General features: G+C 39.0%; 1 protein-coding gene across 1 annotated transcript in view; it reads right to left on the reverse strand.

The window, feature by feature from the left end:
- Positions 1 to 19,109: 19,109 nt before the first annotated feature.
- LOC148029538 (elongation factor G-1, mitochondrial-like) overlaps positions 19,110 to 27,591 on the reverse strand; it is an 80,867-nt gene continuing 72,385 nt past the window's right edge. The window contains exon 20 of the mRNA XM_087688394.1: positions 19,110 to 19,700. Coding sequence (XP_087544520.1) covers positions 19,602 to 19,700 — 99 coding nt within the window. The 3' untranslated portion in view covers positions 19,110 to 19,601. The remainder of the gene's footprint in view (positions 19,701 to 27,591) is intronic.

Here is a 27,591-nt window from a genome sequence, read left to right on the forward strand (position 1 = left end):
CTGAGAACAAACAATTGACAACAAGATAGACAAGTCGAGTAGGGAAGGATGGGAAACATAATTGATGTATGCAACTATTAGGATGGGAATCCCACAAATGGTATCATATAGTATTTTTTGAATACCACGAGATTTACTTAGATAGACATATTTCTACATTCATGTGTTCCTCAAAGAAGGTTAAGGAAAAGTGCAATCCACAATGGTTTGGATGATTATTAATGAGGTTCATGGAAATATTTAACAATAGTCTAAGTTTATTGAAGAATATTAGTGATAGACCAATGAAGTTTAAGAAGTGTAACTCCCCAAAAAAGATGGACTAAGCTAGATTTCTAATGCAAAGTACATTTTTCATAATCCTATGATGTGTGGTACCAATGCACGTGCAAAATGAAGGCTAGGGTTGACTAATAGAACTAATTATTTTGTGTGGAACATGTGGAATAAGGGTTCATGTTATTAAAAATTTAAGATGGGTTAGAAGATGCCATAATACACTTGCAACTATGGGGTTCGTTAATTACAAGTGACAAGGGATTCATTTTAAGGTAGGTTAGAAGATAACATAACACACTTGCAATGGTGTGGTTCCTTACTTACAAGTGATAAGGGATTCATTTTAATTATAATTTAATATGCATCATATTAATTAAAGCAGTGTAATGGAAGGTTAATTTTATACCAACTAAATGTGTATTTGAATATATGTGAAGAGGGAAGAAATTGAAAACTACCTAGCCATGTGCATAAGCATCGCCATAATCTAAAAAGTAGTTATTCAGAGTGTTGGACAAGAATTCAACTATGTTGATGCATTTGGAATAATTGATTTAAAGGAAGAGGCACTCTTTTCATGCTCAATGTGCTCCACAACGTTGAACAGAATGTACAATAAGTAGCATGCGTAGTTTTACTAGCAGGTCCAAAAATCGTCTATTCACATGCACAAAGTCAAAAACTACAACCCAACAATCCAAGGCTTGAAAATTCACGATGGATGGTAAGACAATGATGATAGTTATTGAAAACACAATAAAAATATTTATATTTTGATTTTTAAATTACATTTGAATGTTTTTAGTTTGTTTTCCAAACAAAAATCACATGTAGGTCTTTTGGCATGGTAGAATCTTTGGAATGTAAGACAAGTGGTTTTGTAAGTGGAAAAGGTGGGTTGAAAAATGAAAAAAAGGGGTGGGGGGATTCTGGATTTTAGGAGAGAGGAGAAGGGTCGTGCAATAGGAGGAGGGGGGTCAGGGCGATAGTGGGGGAGATTGTTAGAAGGGAGGATGGTGGACAATGAGGGAGGTACAGAGGAGAGGCATAGGAGGATATAGCCACACAAGCATGGTGGGCATGAGTAATGGCGAGAAGATAATAGGGTTAGTAGAGTTTGCACAATGATGAATGGTAAGGCCATGCACTAGTGAAAACACTAGTAGACAAGGGGTGCTATCTTGAGGGAAGGGGAGAGTGATAATGAGGAGAGTGCAAAGAACAAGAATGCAAAAAGAGGAGAGGGACAAAGAGAAACCTTGGCACATGAACATGTTTAGGTTGTCTTCTAGCACATTGATGTTAAGGGGAAAGCAACGAGTAGTTAGGCTCCTAAAATCAAATATTAGGATCCATATAAGGCAAATTAATGGGCACCTTCAAGATGCAATGGCATGCAATATTCATTGAGGAGATAACCAAACAAAACCTCCACATCTGTGCAGTTGCACTTGATGGATTTTCACCTAGCATGTGCCCTTAACACTAGCGAGGTCTGATATAGAAAACCAATGCCATATTTATGCTTTTAATTCCATTTAGGTTTGTCAAGTGGCTTAATGGAGGTGTGTCAGTCAGGACACTTCATGTGCCTTGGCCAAGAGAGAGGGGGGGAGGAAGAGCCAAAGAGAGGGGAGAGAAGGGGTAGGAATGGTTAGGAGGGAGAGTTTTTCATTTCTTTTTCTTACTTTTCTTTTTACCTTTTCATTATTTCTTCTCTTTTTTATTTTTTATTCTTATTTTTTATTTTTTATTTTTTATTTTTCTTTTGTGGCATTTTGTTTTGATTTGTGATATTTTTTTCGTTTGGGCCTCTATTTGCTCTTTCCCCCCTTTTTCTTTTACTAAAACTTTAACTTTTCTCTTATTTTCATTCTTTGGTATTTTTTATTTATTCATGGTATTCCTTGGTTAGTTTATATTTTATGTTTTTACCCTTTTTTGTTGTTTTAGGTTTAACAAAATGTGTGTGTGTGTGTGTGTGTGTGTGTGTGTGTTATTAGAAGGCTCTAAATGGAATCAAAAGTATAATGCATTTGTGTAACATATGATCATTTATCAAACCAATAACATTTTTTAAATATAAGCATAAATTGCAAAGGGATGATCATGCCAAGAATTTGCGAAGAAAGATGCCTTTAATATTATTAATCTATAGTATAGAGCAAAATATAAGGATGAGAATTCTAAAAGAATATTGTGATATGGATAGAGGAGTGAACTTGTACTTGCATTCTGAACAAACCCACATATTAGAAAAGGACTAATAAATATATTTGTATCACATGTTTCAACATTCACTCTTGGTTGCCGTTCCCTTGAACCCATATACTAGATTATCTTTGTAGAGTCCTTAGCAAGTAGACTCTTAAAGGTGTGTTGTGGCAAATTGAGGTAACTTCTTGGTAGGGGTTGCTGGAGCATAGGTTTTGGAAGATACTACTAATTGAATGGTGAGCTCGAAGGAGTGTAAAATGGAAGGGGTGAGGGCAATTAGAAGTCTAGACCCTTTTATATATACATGAGAGGGACTATATGAATACAAATGTTCAATTGTTTGAGAGAGTCCAAAAAAACTAGCATAAAGGGTATGCCCATACACCTAAGTGATGCTAATACTTAATCAGGACATATTTGCACATATCAACATCCAAGCTTGGATACACATATGCATGGTCCATGCCTAACTACACACACTATCATGGCATCTACAACAGTAATAGCAATACATGCACTGCACTAAGACGCGCATGGGTGTATAATGTATGGTTATGAATAGGATATGGATGTCCTATTGTTGGATAGAATATGTTCACTAGAGTGAGTTAGTACTAAGGTATGGGAATTGTGAAGGGCTTAGGTCTATCTTGTTTATTGTTTATTGTGGCATGCTGAGTTAATACTATCGGCTTTTATGCTTCATTTTTATCATATCCATCATGATGCGTGAATTAAGGCAAAAACACATGTATGCACCATGCAATTGCAGCGTAAGACGAGCCATGGACATGAGCATGGGATGATATGCATGAGACAATCAGCATGCATGATGAACTTTTTATGCAGTCATACATCTCAACAGGCAGCATAATCAAGCAACTAATGGTGGTGCAAGAGTCATTACTACAGTAGTTGCTAGCTAGCTGATTGAATGTGGGATACCCATACGAATCCCAGATCATCCATGGGCCAGTGCAATGATGCAGCCAGGATATGCGCAAAGACATATAATCAAGAGAAGGATGTATCATCGTCATTAGCACAGACCAGATCAAGCTACTTTAGTCAAGGCGGCGATGGTAGCAGGGCAATGACATTTTCGTATGCCATCGTGATGTGAAGGGTAGCTCATTTTCCTGTAAGCTCACATTGCAACATCATGTGTGTGTGAGATAGGCTGCGCCTGCATAAGCCTTGAAAGGGACAGAGGTATGGTTAAGGAAGATAAGGGTCGGAAGGGGAAGAGAGAGACGTTGTGTGTAGGAGCACAGAGGCATGGACCACAGCTGGTGAACTGTACTTTAGAGAAGGAACATTGAGAGGCTATGGCCATAAATAGCAGCACAACGGCAGAAAACAGAGGGGCGAAAGGAAAGCTAATATTTTCAAATATACTACTCAATAGAGTAGTCAATCACAACGGTTATTGATTCGCCTGAAGAAAGTAATTAAGAAACTAAGGTTTACTTGGAAGGGTTATAACCATTGGTTGTATGAGGTGGAGATTACTTGCATGCAACGTGCTTGCAATAATAAAAAAAGTAAAATACCTATAGATTCAATAAACAAGGGCCCCAACAACACGGCCCTACCCCCCAGTTTTTTCTTTTTCATGAACAACTTGACAATAGGTTACGACTTGGATATCCTGTCTACGCTCACTAGTCCACCATCAATAGCCACCCACATAGAAATATGGAAAATATGTTCAATCTTTTATTTAGGACATACAACTACATAGACTTCTTCTTCAACAAAATTGACTTCTCTTCTTATGGTCCTTTCTCTCTTGTAGCTTCATCCTCTTCTTCTGTTAGCAGACAGCTGGTCGTGATATTCCTCTTCCAAGTAATAAAATGAGGAGGAAGATAATGATGATGATGAAGGGATCAAAGGGGTTTTTTTGTGTGGCAGTTGCTTGATTATGCTTGCAAACTAGGAGAGGATCCTAAAGAGCTATCAGAGGTTGCTAGAATATACATGCAACAATCTCCCTTAATATGTATTATATATATGTAAAGATCAATATTACCTTCAATGGAAGTGTTACCTTAAATTAAAGAATATAGACGGTTGATGAGGTTTTTGGAGATGAGGCTAATGTGGCCCATTGTATAGAGGATTGTAGATTAGTGTAGTTAAAATTACAAGGATCCATTGTATGTGATATATAGTGATGTAAAATTGAGGATGGGCCGAGACATGGAATCATATTTTGTGGCCAATTGCAACCTTACAAGGCCATAGAAAGATAGAAGGGTGATGGAAGGATATTAGATACCATCATGAATAAAGGATTAATTAGGATGTTATCATCATTGTTGAGAGGTATAAGAGGACTCATCGATGTCAACTTTGGCCTGATCGAGAAACTAAGGGTGGTGAGTTATAATAGCTAGAGAGGATGTAGGTGCTGATGATGACTGGCATGAGGGTGGGTTTGGTGTTGTTGAAGTGGATGGTGTTGATGAGGAGGATGATGAGGAATCTGATGGTGGTGTTGTATATAAAATAGACAAATATGCTAAAACCTTTTAGCATCTTAATATGTACAATCTCGAGTAGTTAGAGTTAGCAGTTTTACTTCTCAAAAAGTCAAAATTTAATGGGTGGAATGCTGTTTGGGTTGTGATTTGCCATTCAAGTTTTCTAATACAAAATTTTGGTATTTATGGGTAGAAGAGTTTGAACCTTTTTCGTGGGTTAGAAAAAGAAAAGCACAGTAGAAACAAGAAAATCTACCATCCACCATAGTAATTTGTATATAGAGTTAAAAGAGATTTTTATTTCAATAGTGGTGGGGGATGCGCCATGGCAGATCAGAGCTTGGAACGCCTGGTTGCAGACAACACAGAAGCCAGCCATGGCCTCGAAGACTCCCACTAACCCAGTGTATTCATAGTGAGGATGAGGACGTATGTATCTTGGGCACACTTGGCTTGATTGAGGCGCTGCTGGAGAACTCCTCGATCATGCACTCAGACTTGTCGGTGTTGAGGCGCTCCTCCTCAAAGTGCGTTGGATTCGCCTTCGTGTAGCGGACGACATTGCACATGAAGGTGGTGGCGGGCATGGTGGTGTTAACGGTGATGGCCGTTCTGCAGATGTATCCCATGATAGAGGAGTCGGCAGCCTTAGTCACAAACTGACATGCCGCCTCCAGCCCAAACCCTATCGTCATACTCAAGGATGCCTGCCGTGCCGACAGTACCATTAGGAACTTGTTCACCCTGAACCCTTGCTGTAGGTAATCCTGATTATATCCTTCTTTGTGTGTGGGATTCTCCGACTGGCTCAACTTCATGCTGGCTACCGATGTGCTAGGCATCGATGGGGGGCTTTGGATTGCTTTCGCTCGTTGCTTTGGAGGTTGGCCAGTTGATTCTTCTCTAGGCGCTTGCTCAAGCGCTTCGCTTTCTTCTTTTGCTAGACCTCTGCCTGCTGCACCACTAGCGCATGCACCACAGCCACCAAGTTCTTGGTTGCTTCGGATGCGACCTTGTCTAGAAGCCTGTCCATGGTCTTCTGCCACTCCTCGCACAACCTTAGGCCCGTAGGGGCGCTTGCTTAGCCAGTACACTAGCCGAACTGCCACTACTATTGCACAGTGTAGTTATCATGATAGCTATATTCTTGCTGCTGCTATTGCATCATCACTGAGTTGTACTCATTCTCTTTGTTGCATGGTGTAGCTATCATGATAGCATATCTATTGATGGAAGAAGACGGGGTTGAGGGGGGAGTGGCCACAGCCAAAGGCGTGGATGTGGTCCTTGAGGGAGAACTTGTGTAATTTGAAGATGGAGCCACAGGAGCACAATATTCAAAGCTTTCCGCTGTTCTTCTCATGGGTGCGCCACTCGCCCTAGACAGTGAAGGGCTTGGCACACTTGTGGAGGCAAAAAACGGCTTGGCACCATGCTTGTGCTTGAAGTGCGTTTGGCTTATTCAGAGGTCCTCGAGGGGCTACACGTGTGGGATAATTATTGTTTCGCTAGCCTTGGTGCAGTAGTAGCATGGTAGTCATAGCATCGCCCCCACTGGCTGTACCCCTCTCAAAGGCTTCTCAGGCATATTGCGCATATTTGTAAAGACTTCTTAGCTTCAGATATGCCTACCTCTCTTCTATGATGTACCCCAGCGGTGCCTCCAAGGCTTGTGCCTTTATATTTGTATGATCTTAGGCTGGGTTCAAACAGAGGCGGCCGCATTGCAAAACATGATCAACCTTCCGCCTTCTTGTGTGAATAGTGAGGTCGGAGGAACATTGTGCTAGAAGAAGGTAAAGAGAGGTGTTTTCCTTAGTGCCAAGGCTCTTCCGAGGGGGAGGGGTTGGTAGAAAGAGGGTGGGTCCGGCAGAAAGAGGAGGGAAGTCTCAGCCATTTGGAGGATGCCACATCAAAAGCATGCCCCTTTGATATATCTTTGCTGCCGCTCGTTTGAACCCACCCTTACAGAGTTTATCTAGCACAGCTATATGCACACGCCATGCAACCGTAAAGAGATAAAAAGAGAGAGTGGGAGAGCGTCTTTCTTTCTCAAAAGAAAGAGATTGACAAACATAGCTTTGAAATGGGCCACTTAAGTCAAATATGGCAAAGAGAGAACTACAACTTTCTTTCTCAAAAGAAAGAGATCCACAAACATAAGCTAATAAGCAGGCCAACCAAGTCAAAGTTAAGTATGGGCTATTTTTTTGGAATAGGCACAGCTTGCAACCGCACCATTGTAATAGCTTATGCCCTAAAGGGCAATGCTAATAAAAGACAACTAGACAAAAACTAAGACACCAAAAGTTTTTTGAGAGTGGTAAATAAGGTAGAAAAAAGAAGGGAGATGTAAGTCCATGAATTTTTTTTTTTAAAAACGTGGTTGCAAATGGACATCTATAAGGCTTGGAATTGGTTGCATATAAGATGCGAGGGGTTATTGTATTAGTTTATCAAAAAGATTTATAAAAATGAGAACCAATACAACATCAATAATTTCAACAGTTGCAAAGTTAGAAAGTTATTAAGATTGAAATAAAGAGGGGATTCCAAGGTTTTTAAAGGCATGGAAGGAGGGGGGTTCTTTTACAGGATAAATAAAAGTAGTAGGGATTTAACACTAATTTATTATGTCTAATGGTTCTTATGCTATAATAATTTTAGTTGATGAAGATAGTACCAAAAAAGACTAGATGAGCATAATAGGGCAAGAGCGACAATTTGGAGAAGGATGACGGTTTGAGATGTCACCACTCTAAGGTGTGAAGATTATCTAATCAAGCTGGTACAATTTATGAGCAATCCACCAAGTGAGAGTGTGTGTGCCCACCCAAACCCATAATATATAGGACCAAGACGACATGTGTGTTTGTGGTTTTAGTAATACAAATAAATGAATCACTATGGGGAGATGGGAAAGAAAACAATGAAAGTTAGCTAGGGAGATCAAGGATAGATGTGCAACATGTAAAGACAAGTAAATAAGATGGGAAACTACACATAAACATGGGTTATCTAGAGGGGATCACACACAATAGGTTGCCAACCAAAGCTTGAATTGAGGAGTGAAAAGAAGGTAAATGCTCTACTCCCCTAAGCAAATGGTGAAGAGATTTGAGGGTGACAAAAACCTAGAATGGGAAAAATAAGATGGACATGCAAAAAGATGACATAACGATTTAGAAAAATTAAAAAATTTGCAATGGATAATGTAAAAGAGAAAATGACATTCAAAGGGACAAATAGAGCTATGAAGCTAACAATAAAAAAAAATATTTGTATACACAAAATTGTATTTAAGCTCTCTCATTATGAGTAATATATCCCTTCACTTAAGTTGAGAGCATTCAAAAGCGAGAAAAAAATCAAATCAACTTTAGTTTTATAATTGATCCTAACACGTTTAGTTAGGACATGTAGACATGCATAGCTTCCTTAATTAATCATTTAGCATACGCTTGTTTACATAACTTAAGTCATGGATACAAAAACTTTGACAAACGATTCTTTGGAAAGTAATTGCAAATATATTTGTAAATCCATACCTTCTTCAAGGTACTAGGCCTTGCTAACATTCATAGATATTAGGCCACAGAGGTTTCAATCCCCATCATAAGACTAGTGTGAGAGTGTCCAAAGCCTCCTTGACTCTCAAGCTATCGTAGGAGGGAACCTTGACCAATCATGGCCTTTCCACCACTCAACCTTCAACCTTCATTACCTTTAATGAAAAATCCATAGTGAAACTATGCAGCTAGCCCACCCATGTAATAGGCTTCATTGAAAAGACAAGCGTAACCTCCCTTGGGGTTTTTTAGAGTCAATCGAAAATAAGCAAGCAAGTCCTATCTTCTCTAGGATATCATCCCTTGCAAGCAAGTCCTTTGATTATTTCAAACATTTGTTGACACCCATAAAAAGAATCTTGTCATGCATTCCATAAGGACTACCCCACATCATAAACCCATCTTAATAGTGCAGCCATTCAAGGGGATTTGGTACCCAAAGTTGTGCAAAAGCTCTCATTTTTCAATTTTGAGTTGACCATGAACTCAATGAGGCACAAGTTCCTACTTGGTCCTAGCTCATGTGCATCTTATTCCTTTAGAACCCTAATCCAAGCCTTATTTTCCAAGATCCTTTAGGATTTCCTCAACTTAAGATACTACCTTAAACTCCATATTTATTGTTTTTATTTTACAAAACCTAGCTTAAAAATGACACTTGATATGTTGGAGGATGCAAGGGTGCAAGACTTATCATTGTTATAACCCTTTCTACTCTTATCACATGTCTCTTTGGTGCCATCTTGCCTAAAACTCATCCTAGCAAGCTTCGTGTGTCTGAAGATCCGACAGTCATGGAAGCTCCTGATATCTCCTTATATGCATAACTTATGCTCATGTGGAGTTTCAAATTGAGAAGAGATCATCTCCAGCTCCTTATCACTCAAAATCCTCACAATTCCTCAACTGTCAATAGTGGCTTGAATTGATGACAGCATGACCTATTATCTCATTGAATTTGAAGAAAAGGACTAGTCTCTCACTCCATCCACTATCTTGCTCTCATTGATGGTTGCAAAGGACAACTTGTAGCTCATGAACCCATCCAATAAATATGAAAGCTCTTATCACTCAGTTGGTTGTCAATGAGGATGTCAATGAGGACATTGTTTTTGACAAGGGAAATAATCAAAGAAGAATGGCACGATTAAGGAGGTAACTAAGGGATTAGGGAGGAGGGGTAAAGAGGGTTATACTAGGTGTATAGTGCACCAAGGGAGGTGGCTAAGGAACAATACCGAGTTCTACCTATAGATAATTGTATCTAAGGAGGTGGATCATGCACTAAAGAGGAAGTACATCATTGAAGACTTAAAAAATGTTTAATTTAAGGGATGTGACCAACTTTTCCTTACCTTTTTGCCTCAAGGGCGTTGCCACCTTTTGAGACTTGTTATGATAAGAAAGTTCTTCCTCTTCTCTCATACTAGTTTGTTTTTTGTTTTTGTCCCTAATTTGATCTTTTCATCTTGAATAAGACATCCAAGCCATGTTAATAGCATAGTGGGAAAGGGTGACGGGATTGAGATGGAGGTTGAAGGTAAAAATACGAAGGAACTGGACCTCATAATCAGAGCCGTCAAGAGGACCATCAAAAGGATCAATGGAAGGATTTGCAGTGCATGCCACTTGACTAGGGGTATGGGGGACCTTGATTGTCAATAATCCCAAGGGGATTAATACTTATTCAAGATCTAAGAAAACAAGAGTGAGTAAAACCAAAATGCTAACATAAAATTTGGTACTATTGTAGGTAGCAAAGGTACATAGTTGCCAAAAGACGTAAGTCAGAAGTATATGGAGGGGCCTTAGGGATGCCACCAGAACACATAGCATCTCAAGAAAGCCATCATCAATCAACCCTTTTCACATAGCCTCAACTTGCCTAATGTAGACAATAACCTAGGACCCTTGACTCGAACTCAAGTAAGAAACTCATGGATTCTCCTATGCATTGGTTGAGATCTAGGACGTTTGGATCAACCAAGTTGGACTACTTGATCAATCAATATTCCTTGAATAGATGCAAGTTCAAGCTATGCTAGGGCCTCCTTGGTAGTCCTCCCCAATTCAAACCAAGACTTCTCTCAGGCTATTTGGGTACTTGTAAAAGAAACTTGTGAGTTGCCCGTGGCCCTTAATGTATTGGTACTCTACCCCAAAAGAGAGTCTCTCTAAGCCCTCTTTTCTCTAAAAGAAAGAGACCAATACATATGTGGTAACTATAGCCCATGACTCTTGCGACGAACCCAATATCTTCCCTAAGTGGACAATGAAAGTGAGTTTGAATCTTGTAACAAGTTGAGAAATGATAGATGCAGGGCTTTTTGTTTTTAGCTCTCATTGACAATTCAAGCATATGTGCTCCTCAAGAATATGGGGTATATTTGCTAGTCTCGATCTCTAATTGGTATGAAGATGTGTGCAACTAGTTGATAACACATCTAATTCAATGAGATAGGTGAGCTTGTCTTTCAAGCAAAAAATAAAGCCATTATCTATAGCACGTAAAAAGTCGTGTATCATCCCAAATTCATGTATTGGTGCCAACCATTTACTCCTACTATATGGCTAATTATTATTGATCTCTAAAGGGATCAAAGTGAGAGATGGTGCATCAAGAGAGCATTGGAAGTGTGGCAACATGCCCATTGGAAAGCCAGGAACCTCAAAATAGGATGATATATGTGCATACTAACATGAAACGTCACCCTCATCAAGTTATTGTGAGGTTTGAAGGGTTAGACATGCACATTTGTATATGGGTAGCTCCAACAAGCTATATCTGAATGATATGGATTTTATAAGAGCCTCTACCATAATGGAGACAACCCCTTTGACAAATTTTTGTGGGATCAAAGGCTTACATTTTATCATCCTAGAAACCATGGATACTAAGGGCTTCTACATCAATCTTGAGCACATATGTGCGGCCTAATCAAGTGTAGTGATTGAGGCCAAGTCACCATTCTTATACCCCATATGATAATATTGATGTGATTAATGTATTAAATAACCATAATTAAGTGTGGGCCTTCTAGAACTACACTTGCAATAAGCACATTCTCTCCCAACCAACCAACGATGTGCATCCTTGTAGAAAATGTACCTTGTAAGTAAAACTCCTAGATATGTATAAGAATCCACATACTCCATCTTCTTTTGCTCACAAGGTTGACTCAAAGCTCACTATCCTATGCACACAAATATAATGCATCTAGATGTCTAATCCTTTTAGAGAATTGGCTATCAACACAATGTCATCTCCATATAACAAGAGGGATATCAAAGTATCTACAAGTTGAGCTCATGTGTCTTATTCCTTGGAGCTACTTCACTCGAATGGTGGAGTGAAAAAGAGTTGGACGATCCTCAAATGGCTATACTTTCCCATCATCCTCTCATATATTGCTAAAATCCCACAAATGAGCCGTCTAGGTACTCTCATTTCATATAAATTGCACATCAATCTAGCTCTCAAGACTCCACAAAAGCTTTATGGAAACCCATTAAGTAGTATCGCATTGATCTCCCATGGGTTGCACCCTCCTTAGTCATAACTCAAAGTATAAAGCCATGATCTAGTATTGGAAAGAATTTCCTAATCCAACATGTCCCTGTGCTTTGATGTCCACTCTCTCTATCCCCATTGATTGGACTTTGAGCTCTAACTGCCAACGCTCATCATCACACCAACTATATGGAGATATCAACTTGGAGGAATCTCACTATGTGGAGCGCATGTGTGGGAAAGCTACACCAATTGTCATACGTAGGGCCTCACTAATGTGTTGTGTAGTTAGATAATACAAAGACCAACATCACATAGCACTCTAAAGATATGTCTTGAGTAGATACTCATTCTCTCTTTGGAAAAGTAATATATTATGTGCTAATAAATTATATGAGGAATTTGTCCATCCTAGAAACCCATTGGAAATGATAAGTAAGCACGATTAGCTGCAACCCAAAGGTCCATGGTGAGACTTTGAGATCCTAAATACGGAGAATAAGCATGGAAAGGGAAATTCTAAAATCCCCCTATTGGCACCCTATCAATAACGATAGCATATGAATGCACCTAATAGAGAAAATCTTGCTAGATTGTTGAGTATGGCAATTCATGTGTCATTTCTTATCTCATTAAGGTATCTTGTATACTTTGTGTATACCCCAACATCATGTGAGGTCCATCTGACTCTACATCCCTAGCTCTACCAAATCCTACTCCTCACAACTGTAGCAATAAAGTCTCCTATTAAAATGAATCCCCTCATCCAATATTATATACCACAATTTTCCTTTATTAATTCTCGCAATGGACTACTTGGATCATTGAGTATAGCTCCTCCTCCCTAAAAAAAGACTCACCTCACCTCAACATCCTCAACCATGCATTCTCAATATGTATCTACATCCAATATTAGGGTGATTGAAAATGGAAAATTTTCCAAAATCCCAAGCATTCAAATGGGATTTTCATGATCTATCAAATGAGAAGATGGTAATGGATAATGGGAAGGATTAGGAAGGAGTGGACCATTGGAAGGGGTACTAAAGAAACTTGATGAAAGAGCTATGGTTTTCAAGCACACGGTCATCCTTGGGACGCCGAGCTTGGGACAGTAGACTTTCCCTCTTGTTGGAAACCTTGCTTCAAGGAGCTAAAAGCTTTATGTAGAAACTTTCTATGGTCAATGGTCGAGACTAAAACCAAAGTCCCATAAGTGGCTTGGTTAAACTACACCCTACCCAAATCAAATGGCACCCTAGGTCTACATAATCTAGAGAAATTAGTAAACAAATTGGTTGCAGAGTGGATCATTAGGAGTATCCTTCTTCCTCCCAATGAAGATTGTACTATTGTCTTAGATAGAGAAGTAGGAGACTTCAATTTTATCTCACTTAAAAAGTATACAAACCTTGTCATAACAATCATTGCCTTGCACAAGGCTAAATTTATCTTTAAGGAGTGCTCCTCTTAGCCAAAATATGTAAATGACTTGAGAAAAATATGAAGATCGTATCCAACTAGAAGAAAATGGGAACTTCACTCCCCATTGAGCTTAGAAGGACTCTTGCAAGTTCAACTTTTACATCTGTTACAATATTCCAATAGTGATGTGTGTGAATATACTTAAGACCATCGAGACAACTTTTTCTCTCTCTAAGAGGTCACTTTCCCCCAACCTTGTATATATTCCTATTCACTTTTAGAGCATACTTAGTGTCATTAATATTCTCTATCGATATCTCTAAATACACATTGAGTTGTACTCTCTCAAGCTTATTCTTCTATAAGTTGTGTGCATACACTCCTGGAACCCTAAATCTTAAAATTTAGTATGAGAACAAGCTTCAATCTCTTGGGCAAAGCTATCAACACCCTCCACTTGATTTCCTCTAATTAGCACGAGTTTGATCAATATGTATCACATTTTCTATTCAAACTTATTTCAATCTTTGTTTGCACTACTATCATTAGTGTGCAAAGCTATTCTTTCCTTTTGTGTGTAATTCTTTATAGAAATCGATTCTACATGTAAGAGCAATTATGGTCTACTTTGTACTATATTACATGGCACATGTTAGTCTTGTGCATGTTTTTCTCTATATAGGCATCTTTTGCATCAAATGCAATCAATGGTCATGGCTACAACAATGATGTACTACGTATGTTGGCTGTTGGGGATAAGTTGGATGGAACCAACTATTCACCATGAGCTTACATGATATGTTATGTATTGGTTGATAGATTTGAAATATTGAAAATGGAATTGGAAGAATGTTGTGATGGTGTTTTGGAAGTTACAATGTTGTTGAGGATGTTGGAGGTTTTAATTCAACTCCAATTAATATTAAAACACCATCACTACCTATTCTTGAGTAGATTCATTGAGATGGTCGCTGGATGAGGGGATAGAGATTAAGCAATCAAAAAATATGCCAATATATCATGTGCAAATATTAAATTGGATGCACCTCTCTCTAGTGATACTTGCTCTAGCTCTATTAGTGCCTCTTATGCATCATATGATTATGCATTGGATGTTTCTCATCTGTTTATGAGGATGATCCTATATCTTTTAAAGAGGCACAAAATTCAAAGAATTGGATGGTTACTAGCAATTTAAATTTAATGCTATTGTGAAAAATGGCACTTGGTATAGCAAAAAGGCCATTGGTATAATAAGTGGGTTTGCAAGTCAAAGCATAAGCTAAATGGTAGTGTTGATCACTATAAGGCTAGACTTGGGGCAAAGGTTTATGCTTAGCAAAAGGCCTTTGAGTTCGATGAGACCTTTACTCTCACTTGTTGTATGACAAATACTTCATAGTATTTGCATATTAGCAATTCATGATTGTTGGAGTGTACAACAAGAAAGAAGAGTAAAAACACATTAAAATAAGAAAGCAATGATAATTTCTTATCTGTTTGGCTTGAGGCATATCCATGTTCATAAGTCAACATAAGATATGACCAATAACTAATCAATATGCGACAAAAGCAGTGGCTAAAAATAATACTTGCAACCATAAGGATGTTTGGAAAAAAAGATTTCTCAATGCTAATAAAGGTCACTGGTATCAAATTAGAGAAAACTTTACTTTTTTTGGGATTCTTGAAAGGATAAAATAATGCCTCTTATTTGTAGAAGTAGGGAACATTTTTTCATATGTAGTAGTGATTGAGGATTCTTGCACTATAGTTGTGTATTTGAAAGTTGATTTTTGTGTTTGGTAGTATCACACATAAGGGCACGCATTTGGATGAGGTGAGATCCTTATTGAAGCAATTAAATCAATCCAAGTTAACAAAATCCACAAGGAAATGCACAAATTCTATCTCTTATCCCCTTTATATATATTATTTGACTATAAATGGGTTATTCTTTCATTTTCCTTTTGAGAATCCTTGTTTTCTTTATACCCAATTTTCAAGTACTATGAATTCTTGCTAAAGTCTTTCATCGCTATCTTGTAGACATGCCATTGCTCTTCATTACCCAAAGCCCTCTTGATCACAAAGGTGTGGATGAAAACCTAGATTAGACATGATCCACCATGGGCAATTCTAGAAGAGGTGTGGGATGTCCTTCTTCTGACTGCATAGAACACATATAAGATTAACTTCTAGAAGAACACCCTCCAAAGGATGACATTCATGTAATTTGGAGGATGGGATCCATAGACCCTTCCAACCCTATTCTCATGTACTTCAAGGGATTGTATATATTCTGTCTTCTACACAAGGCTAAACGTGTCCTTAAGAATGCTCCTCTTTAGGCAAGAAAATGTAAAAAGTTTGGAACAAATACAAAGATTCATATCCAACTGGTAAAAAATGGTAACTTCATTCCCCCTTCGGCTTGGAATGACTCTTGTTGGTTTGATCTCCACATCCCCCCCATTAGATACCCTCAAATGAAGAAGTGCTTACAATATCTATAGGAAAGGTATCAATGTACAACAAAATGTTTGGGATTTTTAGAAGAGGGAATGGGTTCCTCCAACCCTTATTGAAAAGAGGTATGGGCTTAAGGATGGTAAGCTCCGATTAGTTGTGGATAGAATTAATCTTGAGGACCATTCTAAAAGCACAACAATCAAACTTAGGGGCCCTTTCAACCACAATTATTGGGTGTGGGAAAGACAAGCCCCTTCTTTCGATACTTCACTTAACCCCCACACAATCAATCTTGTAGGGAAACTTAACTATAGTATCAAGCCTGATGAGACATTAGATTTCACGTAGTCTCAAGCCCCCAACTATGGAAGTTAAAGTCTTTTCCCTCTTCTAGCTACCATTACATAAAGTAGTCCGAACTCCAGAGAGAATTTTCAAGCTTAGACTAGCTCATGGATCATTTAGTAGATGTAAAACACAAATTGAATAATCCTTTTTTGAAATATAGAACTAATGCAGATCTATCATTGTTACAAAATATCAAAAGGTATTTTCACCCCTTCAAAGTTAATTGAAAAGATTCTCTTTTGAGTGAAGATAATTGATTGCAAATAACTTTTGAAGATTTTTTAAGAGCCAACATTGCTTGATTTGTTTGGTCCTAGAGGAATGTAACTGCAATCAATAACAATAATGTATTGAAGCTTTGTGATCTTGTCTGCTCCCTTTTGTCATATGTCCATGTTAAGCAAGAAGCTCTCATCAAAGGTTGCCTACAAGACAAGAGACCCAAGCTCCTTGTCTAAAAGGAGAGTAACAAGTTTCTCTAGTTATTACAAACCCCCAATGAGACAAGTATAAGCATTTGAACCTCATAATGACCTATGGAATAGAATGCCATTTATAACATATACTATCATATACCACAAAACCCTTGCGCAATCAATATATCATTTATTTTTGTCATTGGAATTTATAACTCACCCAAAAAAAAAGATCACCTTTGCAAGTAAGCTTGGTTTGCCAAGTTTTGTGAAAATATTGATATGGATTCTAAGGGCATGCTAACACGTGCCAAATGGTGGCATTGTTTGATGTTATTATATTTACATAGTAGATTTTTCTAACAAGCATGCAATCTAATTTATATTTTTTAAAAGCTCAATTAAATCACAAATTTATTTGTATAACAAAATCACAATTCTGTTATGGTATCTACATTACAAGAATTCATACATGTAAAAAACATGCATGAAAAATTTATTATATTTGCATCTCTCTTATCCTCGCATATTTGCTTTAGAAAAGACTCAAAGGGCAATTAATATGGCTCTAATCACATATTGAGCTAGTAGCTTGCTAAAGATTTGTTGAGGGTAAAAGCAACTATGCCTATGTCTCACTTCACACATGGTGATCACACACATGTACACTACACGTGGTAGGTGCCCTCATACCTTGCTTATCTATCCCCTTTCTTGTCTCAATTTCCTTCATACTTTTTCATATACTTCATCTTCAATCTTCTTATTAGTTCTAAGAACCTCTATAGCTAGATTTCAATATAACTCCTCCAACATCATAAGCACTTCCACAAATAAGTCTTTCAAAACGCCATACTCTACTTTTAAGTTGCAAACTCGTTGATGTAAGTATTTCTCCCATAGGATTGACTCTTAATCTTGGTTTGGCAAAGATGCAAAGAGTGCTCAAAAAGTTTTTGGGTATATCTCACTAGAGACAAAGGTATAGAAGATAGAGAAACACATATTAAGGTTTTAGTTAGGATACACTTTAAGGTGCCTTTGGCAAAAAAAGAAACACACTATGGGGTGCTCTTGGCAAAACATACCATGGAAATGAATCTATAGTATGTCGGATATATCTTATGATAGAAGGGAGGGGGGGTGTGTGAAGAGAGAGAGATCTATGCAAGAGACACTTGTATCCACATCAATTTCCAATATCTCCAAACGATAGTGACTGTTGAAAAGGTAGTCTCTTGCACCATGCTTAGCTACCTCCGTCCCTATTTTAATTTCCTTCTTTACCTCTTGTTACACTTTTGCTTATCAAGAAGGAGAGAGAGAGAGAGAGAGAGAGTACCATCAAAAAGTATAAATTAAAAGACTAAAATGAGAGAAGAAATAAAGAAAGTCATTAATGTCTACATGAGTTCAAAGTAGCTGATATGACCATAAGGTAATTACAATAAATGTATCAAGAACTTTGGATTGACTAAATGTTGGTCTTGGTAAGTTTTCATACATGAGACCTTGGCAAAGGCTAGGTTGCCCAAAAGTAAGAGCAAGCTAGAAAACAGCTCAAGCAAGAAGAGCTTTAACACGTTAAGTTGCTTAAGTAACAATTAGCTAGGGTGCTCCTCCTAAAATCAACCTTTAAGCATTGCCTATGTTCTATGTTGCGTTTTGGGCTGTGTAACGTAATGTGGCTTTTCTTTGGAGAACTAGACTATACCATACTCTAGGCTACAATGCATGCCCAATCCATATCCAATAGATGTAGCAACAAAGGCATTCATACACCCATCGTCATCCACCTCCTAAAATTGTATGCAAGCAATTTTTTGGCTCCAAGAGTCTTATACACATTGTGTGTAACACTTCTGGGGTTTCACCTTTTACACCTTGGACATTTAGTTAAGGAGGACCCGCAAAGGAATGGCTTCGAACAAAAAGATGTGCATCTTTCATTCCAAGAGTATTGATGTAGCACAATGATCATGTTGCACATGCATTGATAAGCCCAAAGAATACTTGCAATGGGCATAAGCCACGTTTTTAAAGCACTCATGGGTGCAAACAATGGATATGCACCTCGTATGTCCCTTTTCAAACCGACTGTGGGAAATCATTATTTTGGCCATCTTGCTCACTCAACTCTACTGTGTTGTCTTCATCTACTGTTTCTGTACCACAAAAAGATGCAGTAATTGTAGCATGCTGCCTTGAAAATCGTTGAGGTCTTGATGCGCACATGTTTCCTTACAAAACCGCACACATGTTTCCTTGCATGCTTCAGTCAAAGCCTAATAAAGGCCAAGATTTGTACTAAGTGACACCAGATGGCAATACTTCTATGTCTCTTTCAAGTATGATCAGTTGGAAATAAAGAATAGAAAGAATCTGGCAAGTACTTGCAGTACAATTAAAATGCTTAAGACAATACCTTCCCTTGTATAAGCAATTGCAAAGACGTCTTGCTATATGACAAAAAGTCAATAAATACTCATACAACAGCTCAGCTGATATATTTTCTACTAAAAGGGCTTATTCCTTGCTTTGCTCAATGCTGTACTAGCAAATATGAATGGTGGTAAGCTATACATAATAGTATCCCCACTAATAACCAGCCCAGCAGCTGTGTTGCTGTAAACTACCCTACAAAACTGTTGCCGCCTCACCTTGCTTTCAGGTAAGCAAGCATGCCTTCTTAATTAAGCACATAAACTGACCTGATTATTTGAGGGGACTTGGTTGTTCCTTCTTTCATAGCAAGTTATTAATCCTTTGTTTGCTTGAGCTCCAGTATAAGCTTCTCTTGTGCTTTTTTGGGAACAGGAGCATGCTGCACGTACTCCATTGTGAACTCTCCCTTTCTTTCTTTCATAGCAAGCTATCAATCCTTTGTTTTCTTGAGCTCCAGTATAAGCTTCTGTTGTGCCTCTTTGGGAACAGGAGCATGCTGCACGTACTCCATTGTGAACTCTCCCTTTCCCTGCAAGAGTTTCTACTAGATTAGCAAAGCCACTATAGGACCAATGGATGGACTGTACTGCAAACATAGCCATGTGACAACAGCAACATAAGATAAATCCATAGCTATACGGCATTCCAACAGGACTGAAACAGTCACACAAGGTGATTTAACTACCATAAATGTCAACACTCTTATCACCAATAGGTTATCAAGACTTAATACTGTCCCAGCGTCTGTTTTCCTGGTCTTTACACCAAAGAAAGAAAGGTTGATTCATCCGTGTCCATTTTACAAAACATTGGGGAAAGAGAGGCAATACATGAGGCATTGAGATACCAATATAATCACTAGTTGAAACAAAAAGCTATCAGAACCCTGCCTCAATCCCGCTAAACCTTGTAGTATATTTTTACCAACAGATTAGACTTCATAGATATGCATGTACATGCATGAAAGCTACAAGCAAAAGATATTATTTCGACCTCACCTCCCTCACATGGTCAGCTTAAATTCATTCATGTTATACAATTGACCCGAATGTCATGCTGTAAACCAGACGATGATGGACACGTTCAATGCTTTAGATGCTTGGATTTTGCATGTGTTATTAAACCTTACTTTTTTTTTCTCTTTAGCCCATCAGTCGAGCTATCCAACAGTCACCACATCCATTACCACATAATTCTGAATTGATGGTTGATGAAATACAGCCATTTAGAGAGCTATGAAGTGAAAGCTCACAAGCTGGAAAAAACTTGGCTTGTTTAGACTATGAACTTCCTTTTCTTTACTTCTCTTGTGATTTCAAGCATGTAGGGAGTAAAACTTCAGAGAAAGATCTTTTTCATGAAAGAATTCAATCTTTAATTCTCTTTCCATTCCAGACTGCCTTTCTAGGGTTAGTTGATGCACCAGAATTCCCTCAATATTTACTACCATTGACTAAGACCAGATGCTGGAGACAAGTGAAAAAGGGACCAAAGTCAATGATATGCCACCTATATACTATTGGGTAGTTTGAGATTGTTTTTGCCAGAAAAAATATAAGCAGGGCAGAGATATATAATGACCCTAATGCTGTTACATTTATAGAGTGTTCCTTTGAAGTTCTAGTGAATTCTCTGTTATCCACAGGCACCTTTTACCTTCTAGCTGGAGAAGAGATTTTTCCCCATGTGAACACCCATCAGTGGGTGTGGTACTTAGTGCCTTAGGGATTGCACTTGCATATCATATTCTCACATTGTGGATGTGGCATTCCAGAACTCTCTTCTTGTTCACTGCGAGTGTTTGTGGTCATACTGCTGAATCCTAACGTAATAGTGGTATTAGCACCATACCTCACTCGACCACCACCACCCCCGCTGAAGCCACCGTTGAGCCTCGAGCTTGGCTGCTCTCTCTCTTGCTGGCTACTGCTGTACAAACTTCAGCACTGATGACTACATGGAGATTAGACATCACCGGTGCCAAGTATCGTCAAGTGCTGCCTCCCTTTCCCGTCACCTATGCGATGTGTCCATTAGAATTAGTGCTACATCCTATCCTGCATGCCAGCAGCCTGTGTAAGCTATGCCAAGTCCGATTGTCGTGTCCTGCACGCCAAGTCAAAATAGTCGAGTTGCTAGCTTTGTATCTGCCTGAAGTTGTTGAACACCCTAAACACACTTCTGAGAATGTTTCACGTTGCCTCTTCATTGCCGCTGAACCAACCTTCCTCCTTGGATAGGGTGGCAAACAACCTAATTAAGCACTAATTACAGCAAGCATGAAATTCACATAAACTAAAAATGCACACTTTACCACTTTAATCTTGGACATTGGACAAGTGTTGGTCCCAAAACCAGCTCCCCTTGCAGTATTTCTTTATCTTATATTGCAAATGGAAGGAGTACAATTGAGATCCTTTGATCTCCTCTACTAATCCAAGTGCCTCTTGCTATCAAAACTGACTAGCAAGCCTCCAAACAAATTTCCCCCTTAGTTTGCTTGGGGATTGACCTTGACCCTACTCCTTGAAAGACAAATCCAAACCCAAATCTAATATTGGTTGGCTAGCCTCTTGAATCTCCTTGAAATGCCACAATTTCAACTGCTGAAATTCAGGTCATAGGCCACAATTCTAAGCATACATTTCGAGGTGACTATCAAACCCTAATTTCTATTGTAAATTAGTATTTACAGTAGAGATTGATTGAAATCTCTTCCTTTGATGACTCAAACTACTAGAAAATGCTAAGATAACTTGAGAGATGATTAGGGATGAGAACAAATGATGTAGAGAGAAATTTCAGAGTTTCATCGCCAGAAACACTGAAGGGCTACTGCTGCCCTGCTCAAAGAGCCATGAAGTTGTCACCTACAGTTACGACTAGCAAAAACACTACTGCCTCCTCTTGTATGCTGTCATCTGCACCAGAAAAACCTTGGGCTATTGTCACCTACTCCTAGAGGGCTCCAAACTGCCGTTACATGCTGTAGGATCCGTCCATGATGGCTGCAAATCACATTACCACCCTCTACTTGCTCCCTAACACCCTTCTCCTCTCTCACAATGACTGGAATAGACTTCCACTAGTCCCTAAAAACGCTTTTCTGACTTGCATGGGCAAGTTTTGTTAAGTGACAACCTTCTAATCCCATTTTTCAGTATTATCCAGCTTATTAAATTTATTATCTCAAGGTCTTGGGTCCCACACTGTGAAACAATTAACTTGCATCTCACATGTGTGAGTCACAATAGTAAATTTAATTGACTTTTAATCAAATGCTAAGCAAAGCAATATAATGTCAGGACCTCGTGACAACCACCCAACATGTACCTTGACTATCACCAAGAGATTAAGTCTCTAACGCGACAATCCTAGCCACATCACATTAGCCCCAATAAAGCCCAATAGATTTAATCTAGAGGTTTCACATTAATCTTTTGTAACACTTCGCTTACTTGCAAAAGAACATGCTGATGCATACACATTTGATGCGCTGGTGTCATCCTAAGTAGATGCCTACAATCTCCTATAAATAGTATATGAGGTATTACCACCCATCTTAATGAGATAACGCTATACTCCATATATTCTACTACATTTTGTGAGGTTTGCTCTCGTAACATCTCCTTCAATGTCATAAAAAAAGCATGCCTAGTGGTAAGATATATGGGCATTGAAGTCCTCTAACAAGATGACACTATCCTGTTTAGAGAACTCCCAAATGTCCCCATCTAAACTATAAACATGATTATCCCTTGTAGAACATATCTAGATATCATGGGAGGGAAGTAGCATATGCTAATATACAAGGAGTGTTTCTCTTCTCATATCTACTTCCATATTTATCGAGTGCTCATCTCAACCGACTACTTGGATTGGTGAGTCGACCTCCCTACACAACATTGCAACCTCCTTTGAGCCTTGACTAGCATGCATAGTATGTGCTTGCATCTTGTGTGCTAACCGTAGTTATCCATAATAGTTTCATATTGCTAGTTTTAGGCTAGTCTAATAGGTCTTGCACCGTCGTTTGGTGCATTTTCTCCAAGATCACTACTTCAACTCTCTTGTAAAATGTCATCTTCTATCTCCCTAGGTGCTCAAATTTTGGCCATAGATTCTCTCATATAGGCTAAGTGATTGGAGGTGAGGCCATCTTCCAAGAACGCACATGTTCTATGATGAGAGCTAGCTTTTTCGAGCTTTCATAAATTGCATTTTGCTCATTTGTTTCTTCTATAGTCTCCAAGCTGCTATGTGCATTATCTCCTTGATACCAATCTTTAATTGGAGTTGGTATCTTCCTCCACTCATTTAGTATACTAGTGGTGGGAGTAGAATTCAGTTGTTGTTTCCCCTTCTTCACCACATGTATCCACAATTCAATTTCCTCAATCCATTTCTACCTTTTTTTAAAGTACCTCTAATCACAAAGTTCCCTCCCTCAATTTTCAATTGTTTTTCCTGTTAATGGTGTACTGCTTCCCTGATTTTGGTAAGTTCTTCAATGACATTGGGCTGGAATTCAGCCTCCTCAGGTGTGGAGCTTGCTTCAGCTTGTTTCTAAGCATGTTGATCTCTTCATCTTGTGCTGTAACTCTCGCCCAAAGCAACAAACACACCGTCTCCAGCTTTCTAATTTGTTTGACAAGCTGGTGACTTACTTGTACTGAGGGCATTATCATTTTTCGTTCAAATTTATCGATGAAGTTGTTGATCAGCTACTCAATTTTGATACGTTTCAACCCTACTAGACTAAAGGTAGCTCCTATTTCACTTTTTACTATTTTCAAACTCTGTATTTTGCTATTTCAGGCTAGCAAGATGTGTGTGCGCACGAGAGAGAGAGAGAGAGAGAGAGTGTGTGTGTGTGTGTGTGTGTGTTGTGTGATGAGGACATATATTTTTGAAACCTCACTTAACATGTGGATTAATTTTTAATCACATGGTTAAGTAAATGTTGCACATGTGATTTACGAGCTTGGGTCCTGAGGAAATCACAGGATGTCAAAGGCAAAAGTTACTATAAGTTATGCCGCACAAGTACTTGGTGGTATCTGGTGCCAGTTGTTGGCCTAGGTCATTCATATGGCCATAAGTGTCAGTTGGTGACACTAAAGAAGTGACGTTTAATGGTACCTTACACCAATCTAATGGTCAAAGATGGCTCAAAGATACTCGAGAGTGGAAGATACCTAGCCAATTTAATTATTGGCCAGTCATATTATTTTTCAAGGCACCAAAATAATTATTAGATTAAATTTCAGTATTTTAAGACTGAAAATTAATATTTAATTATGAATAATGCTGAAAAAACCCTTTCGAAAGGTTGCCACTTGTCAAAAATGCCCATGCAAGACTAAAAAACGTCTTTAGAGACTAGAGAGAGGCATTTTTAGTATATTCAGCCTACAAGAGAGAGGGAGGAGATGTTGCTGGTTTGATTTGCAACCATTTGAGGACCTTTTGAGGCAATAAGGGACAAAAGAAGACCAATCAACAGTAGGTGACAGCATCTGCAAGCTGTTGAGACACGGAAACAGTAGTAAATGACTGATTTTCTTCAGTTCTTTGCATCTACAAGCTGTTGTGGTAGGGTAGCAGCTGCATTTGATTGATTTTCAGTCATTCTTCGCAACAAAACTCTGAATTTTCTCTCTCTACAGCTTTCTCTCTCATCTCCCAACCATTTCACAGCCTTGCTCTGAAGATCTCAGCATTTGGATCCTTGGAGGCTGAGAAATTGCAAATTTCTCTAATGTAAAGGATTTAGTAGCAACCTTGGGGCTGAAGGTGAATTTCAGCTAAATTCAAGTGGACTAGCCAACCATTGAATTTGGGGCATTTCCATCGTCCATGAAGTGGATGAAGGGCAATTAATAGCTTGAATCAAGGGGCAAATTAGATTGAAGACTTGCTAGTCACTTTGGACAGCAAGGGGAGTTTGGATTGTGAAGGGGATCAGGAGAACCCCATTGTTAATCAACTTCTTCTTCAATAAAGCTAAAAAAATACCGAAAGGGGTACCAATTTTGGGGCCAATCGGGTGTGCATTGTCCGAGATTAAAGGTAAATTTGTATTTTCCAGATTTGCATTAATTATTTGCTGCTGTAATTAAGTTGTAATCAAGGATTTACCACCCATCCACGAAAGGAAGGCTGGTTACAATGTGTGTGTGTGTGTGTGTGTGTGGACATGTGCTTGGGTGTGTTTGGACATAAGATGTGAGAAGCAAAGCTTTTAATGAACGAACCTCGGAGTATAGACTATAGTCCAACAAAAAACTAGGTTAAGCCCATACGCGTGCGCATGCTCGCGCGCGCGCATACAAGCACACACACAAATGAAATGAAACGATATATTAATGTCTATAAAAGGCCAAAATGACCTATGAGACCATGAGTTACAATCATGTGTATGATGGTACAACTATCTGGGAAAAATATGTAGCACAAAGCAAAATAATAAAGGAAACAAACTATGGCTATGTGTAAAACATAAGAGCTCTATCTAGTAACAATGAGCTCAAGATGGTACTATCTCATGTGGACATGAAGTGGCTAGCGCTAGCCGGAGCAATAATCCCCTGTATCCACCTATAAAGGTGTCGTTGGTGCTTGTGTCGAGGCCTAGGACATCTAGACCGCTGGCTAAGCTGAATGGGTTGATCAATCAGTACTCCTTGTTTGTGTGTCGACTAAGGCGGTGAGAGAGTCTCGTGTAAATTGGGGCTATAACTGTACTGAAGTCTTTTGAGTTTCCTTTGCAAAGAAGCTTGTGAGTTGCCTTTGAAAGGGCCTCGGTGTACTCCTGAGGCGCATGTCATGAAATTGTTGTATCTAAAGGAGAAAGAGGCCAAGGCATCGCTAATCGGTAAAATCCATGACTTTGGATGGTTGTCGAAATCCATCTCTAAAGAGACAATGGAAACGACCACGGATCTAATAATACATTGGGCAACGGAAGATATAATGCTCCTCTGTCTTTGGCTCTGACTGACATATCTAGCATATGTGCTCCTCTAGTGGGATGAATCTATATCTCTCATTCTCGATCTCTAGCTGATGTGAGGAGGTGCACAACTGGCCAGTAGTACATCTGATCCCATGGAAAAGATGGGTGTCCATGTATCTCAGGTGAACAATATATTCATCATTTGTAGTACAAAGGATATGCTTGCAGTAGAAAGCCATCTTTGTCCCTAGCTCCTGCCCTAACATCAACCATGTCCGCTTGATATCCAACTAGGTAAGATTTATCCTGATTATCCTGTGGATCTCTAACCTGCTCGAATCAAGAGATGGAGCATCAAGGGAGTACTCAAAGGGAGGTTTCTTGTCCATGCTAAAGGCATATAGCTCAAACCAGATCGACATCTGTGTATACCAACATGAGGTATCACCCTCTCTAGCAAGCTCCTTGGAGGACTCACGAGCTAACCGTGCATATCTATGTCTGGGTAAGTCCCATACGATATCTATGTATGCGACCAATCGAGTAAGGGCCTCTACCACAATCGGTGTAGTTGCTAGCTTAGCTCTAATAATCTAATGTGAAACTGAGGCCTTACATCTCGTCATCTTGGATATCATGGTTGGACACTAGGGGTTTCTCCATCGACCTCCATCTGTCATAAGCACACCTTGATTTGCTATGGTGGTCAAGACTAAGCCCCCATATCTGTACTCCATAGAGTAGTGTGGATGTGACCAGTGTATCAAAGAGCCATAGCTTGATGCAAGATTTCTAGAACTGCACATGTGAGAATATCCTCTCCAAAGCACCTAGTGCTATGTATTCGTGAGCCAGTCTGGTGTCTGTTGCCGCTCGCATAGAAAAGGTAGGCTCTATGAATAAGACTCCCAAGTATGTATAAGAGTCCACATACTCCAACTCCTTAGGTCCATATGTGAATTTAGATGCTAATCTCCTAACCCTCTGTGATGTAGTATAAAATACCATTACCTTGGTTTTACCAAGGTTCACTGAAAGCCCACAGTCCAAAGTATAGGAGAGTAATGCATCCAAGTGTCTCTGTAGACCCTTTGGAGAGTCAGCTATCAATATAATGTCATTTGCATACAATAAGAGAGCTATCCAGGTGCCAGCTAGTAAAGCTCGTCTATCTCCTTCCTGGGAAATATAATCAGCAATCCCATCAATGTACATGCCAAATAATATTGGAGAGAGGAGGTATCCCCGCTTCACCCCAATGGTAAATTGGGAGGGGGGGGGGAGGGGGGGGGGGGGGTGAGAGAGAGAGAGAGAGATATAGAGATAAAAAGGAAACAAAGACATAGAGAGACAATTTTGGATTGTGGTTGGGACAGGAGGGAGTGAGGGGGGGATAAGAGAGAGAGTAAAACCAACTATCCTTCTTGGAAAGGGTGGCTATTCCTTGATCAAGCATTGAATT

The sequence above is a fragment of the Lygodium microphyllum genome, chromosome 11, assembly GCF_053477565.2.
Source record: "Lygodium microphyllum isolate KBCC chromosome 11, Lygodium_microphyllum_v1.1.10, whole genome shotgun sequence".
Taxonomy (NCBI): Eukaryota; Viridiplantae; Streptophyta; class Polypodiopsida; order Schizaeales; family Lygodiaceae; genus Lygodium; species Lygodium microphyllum.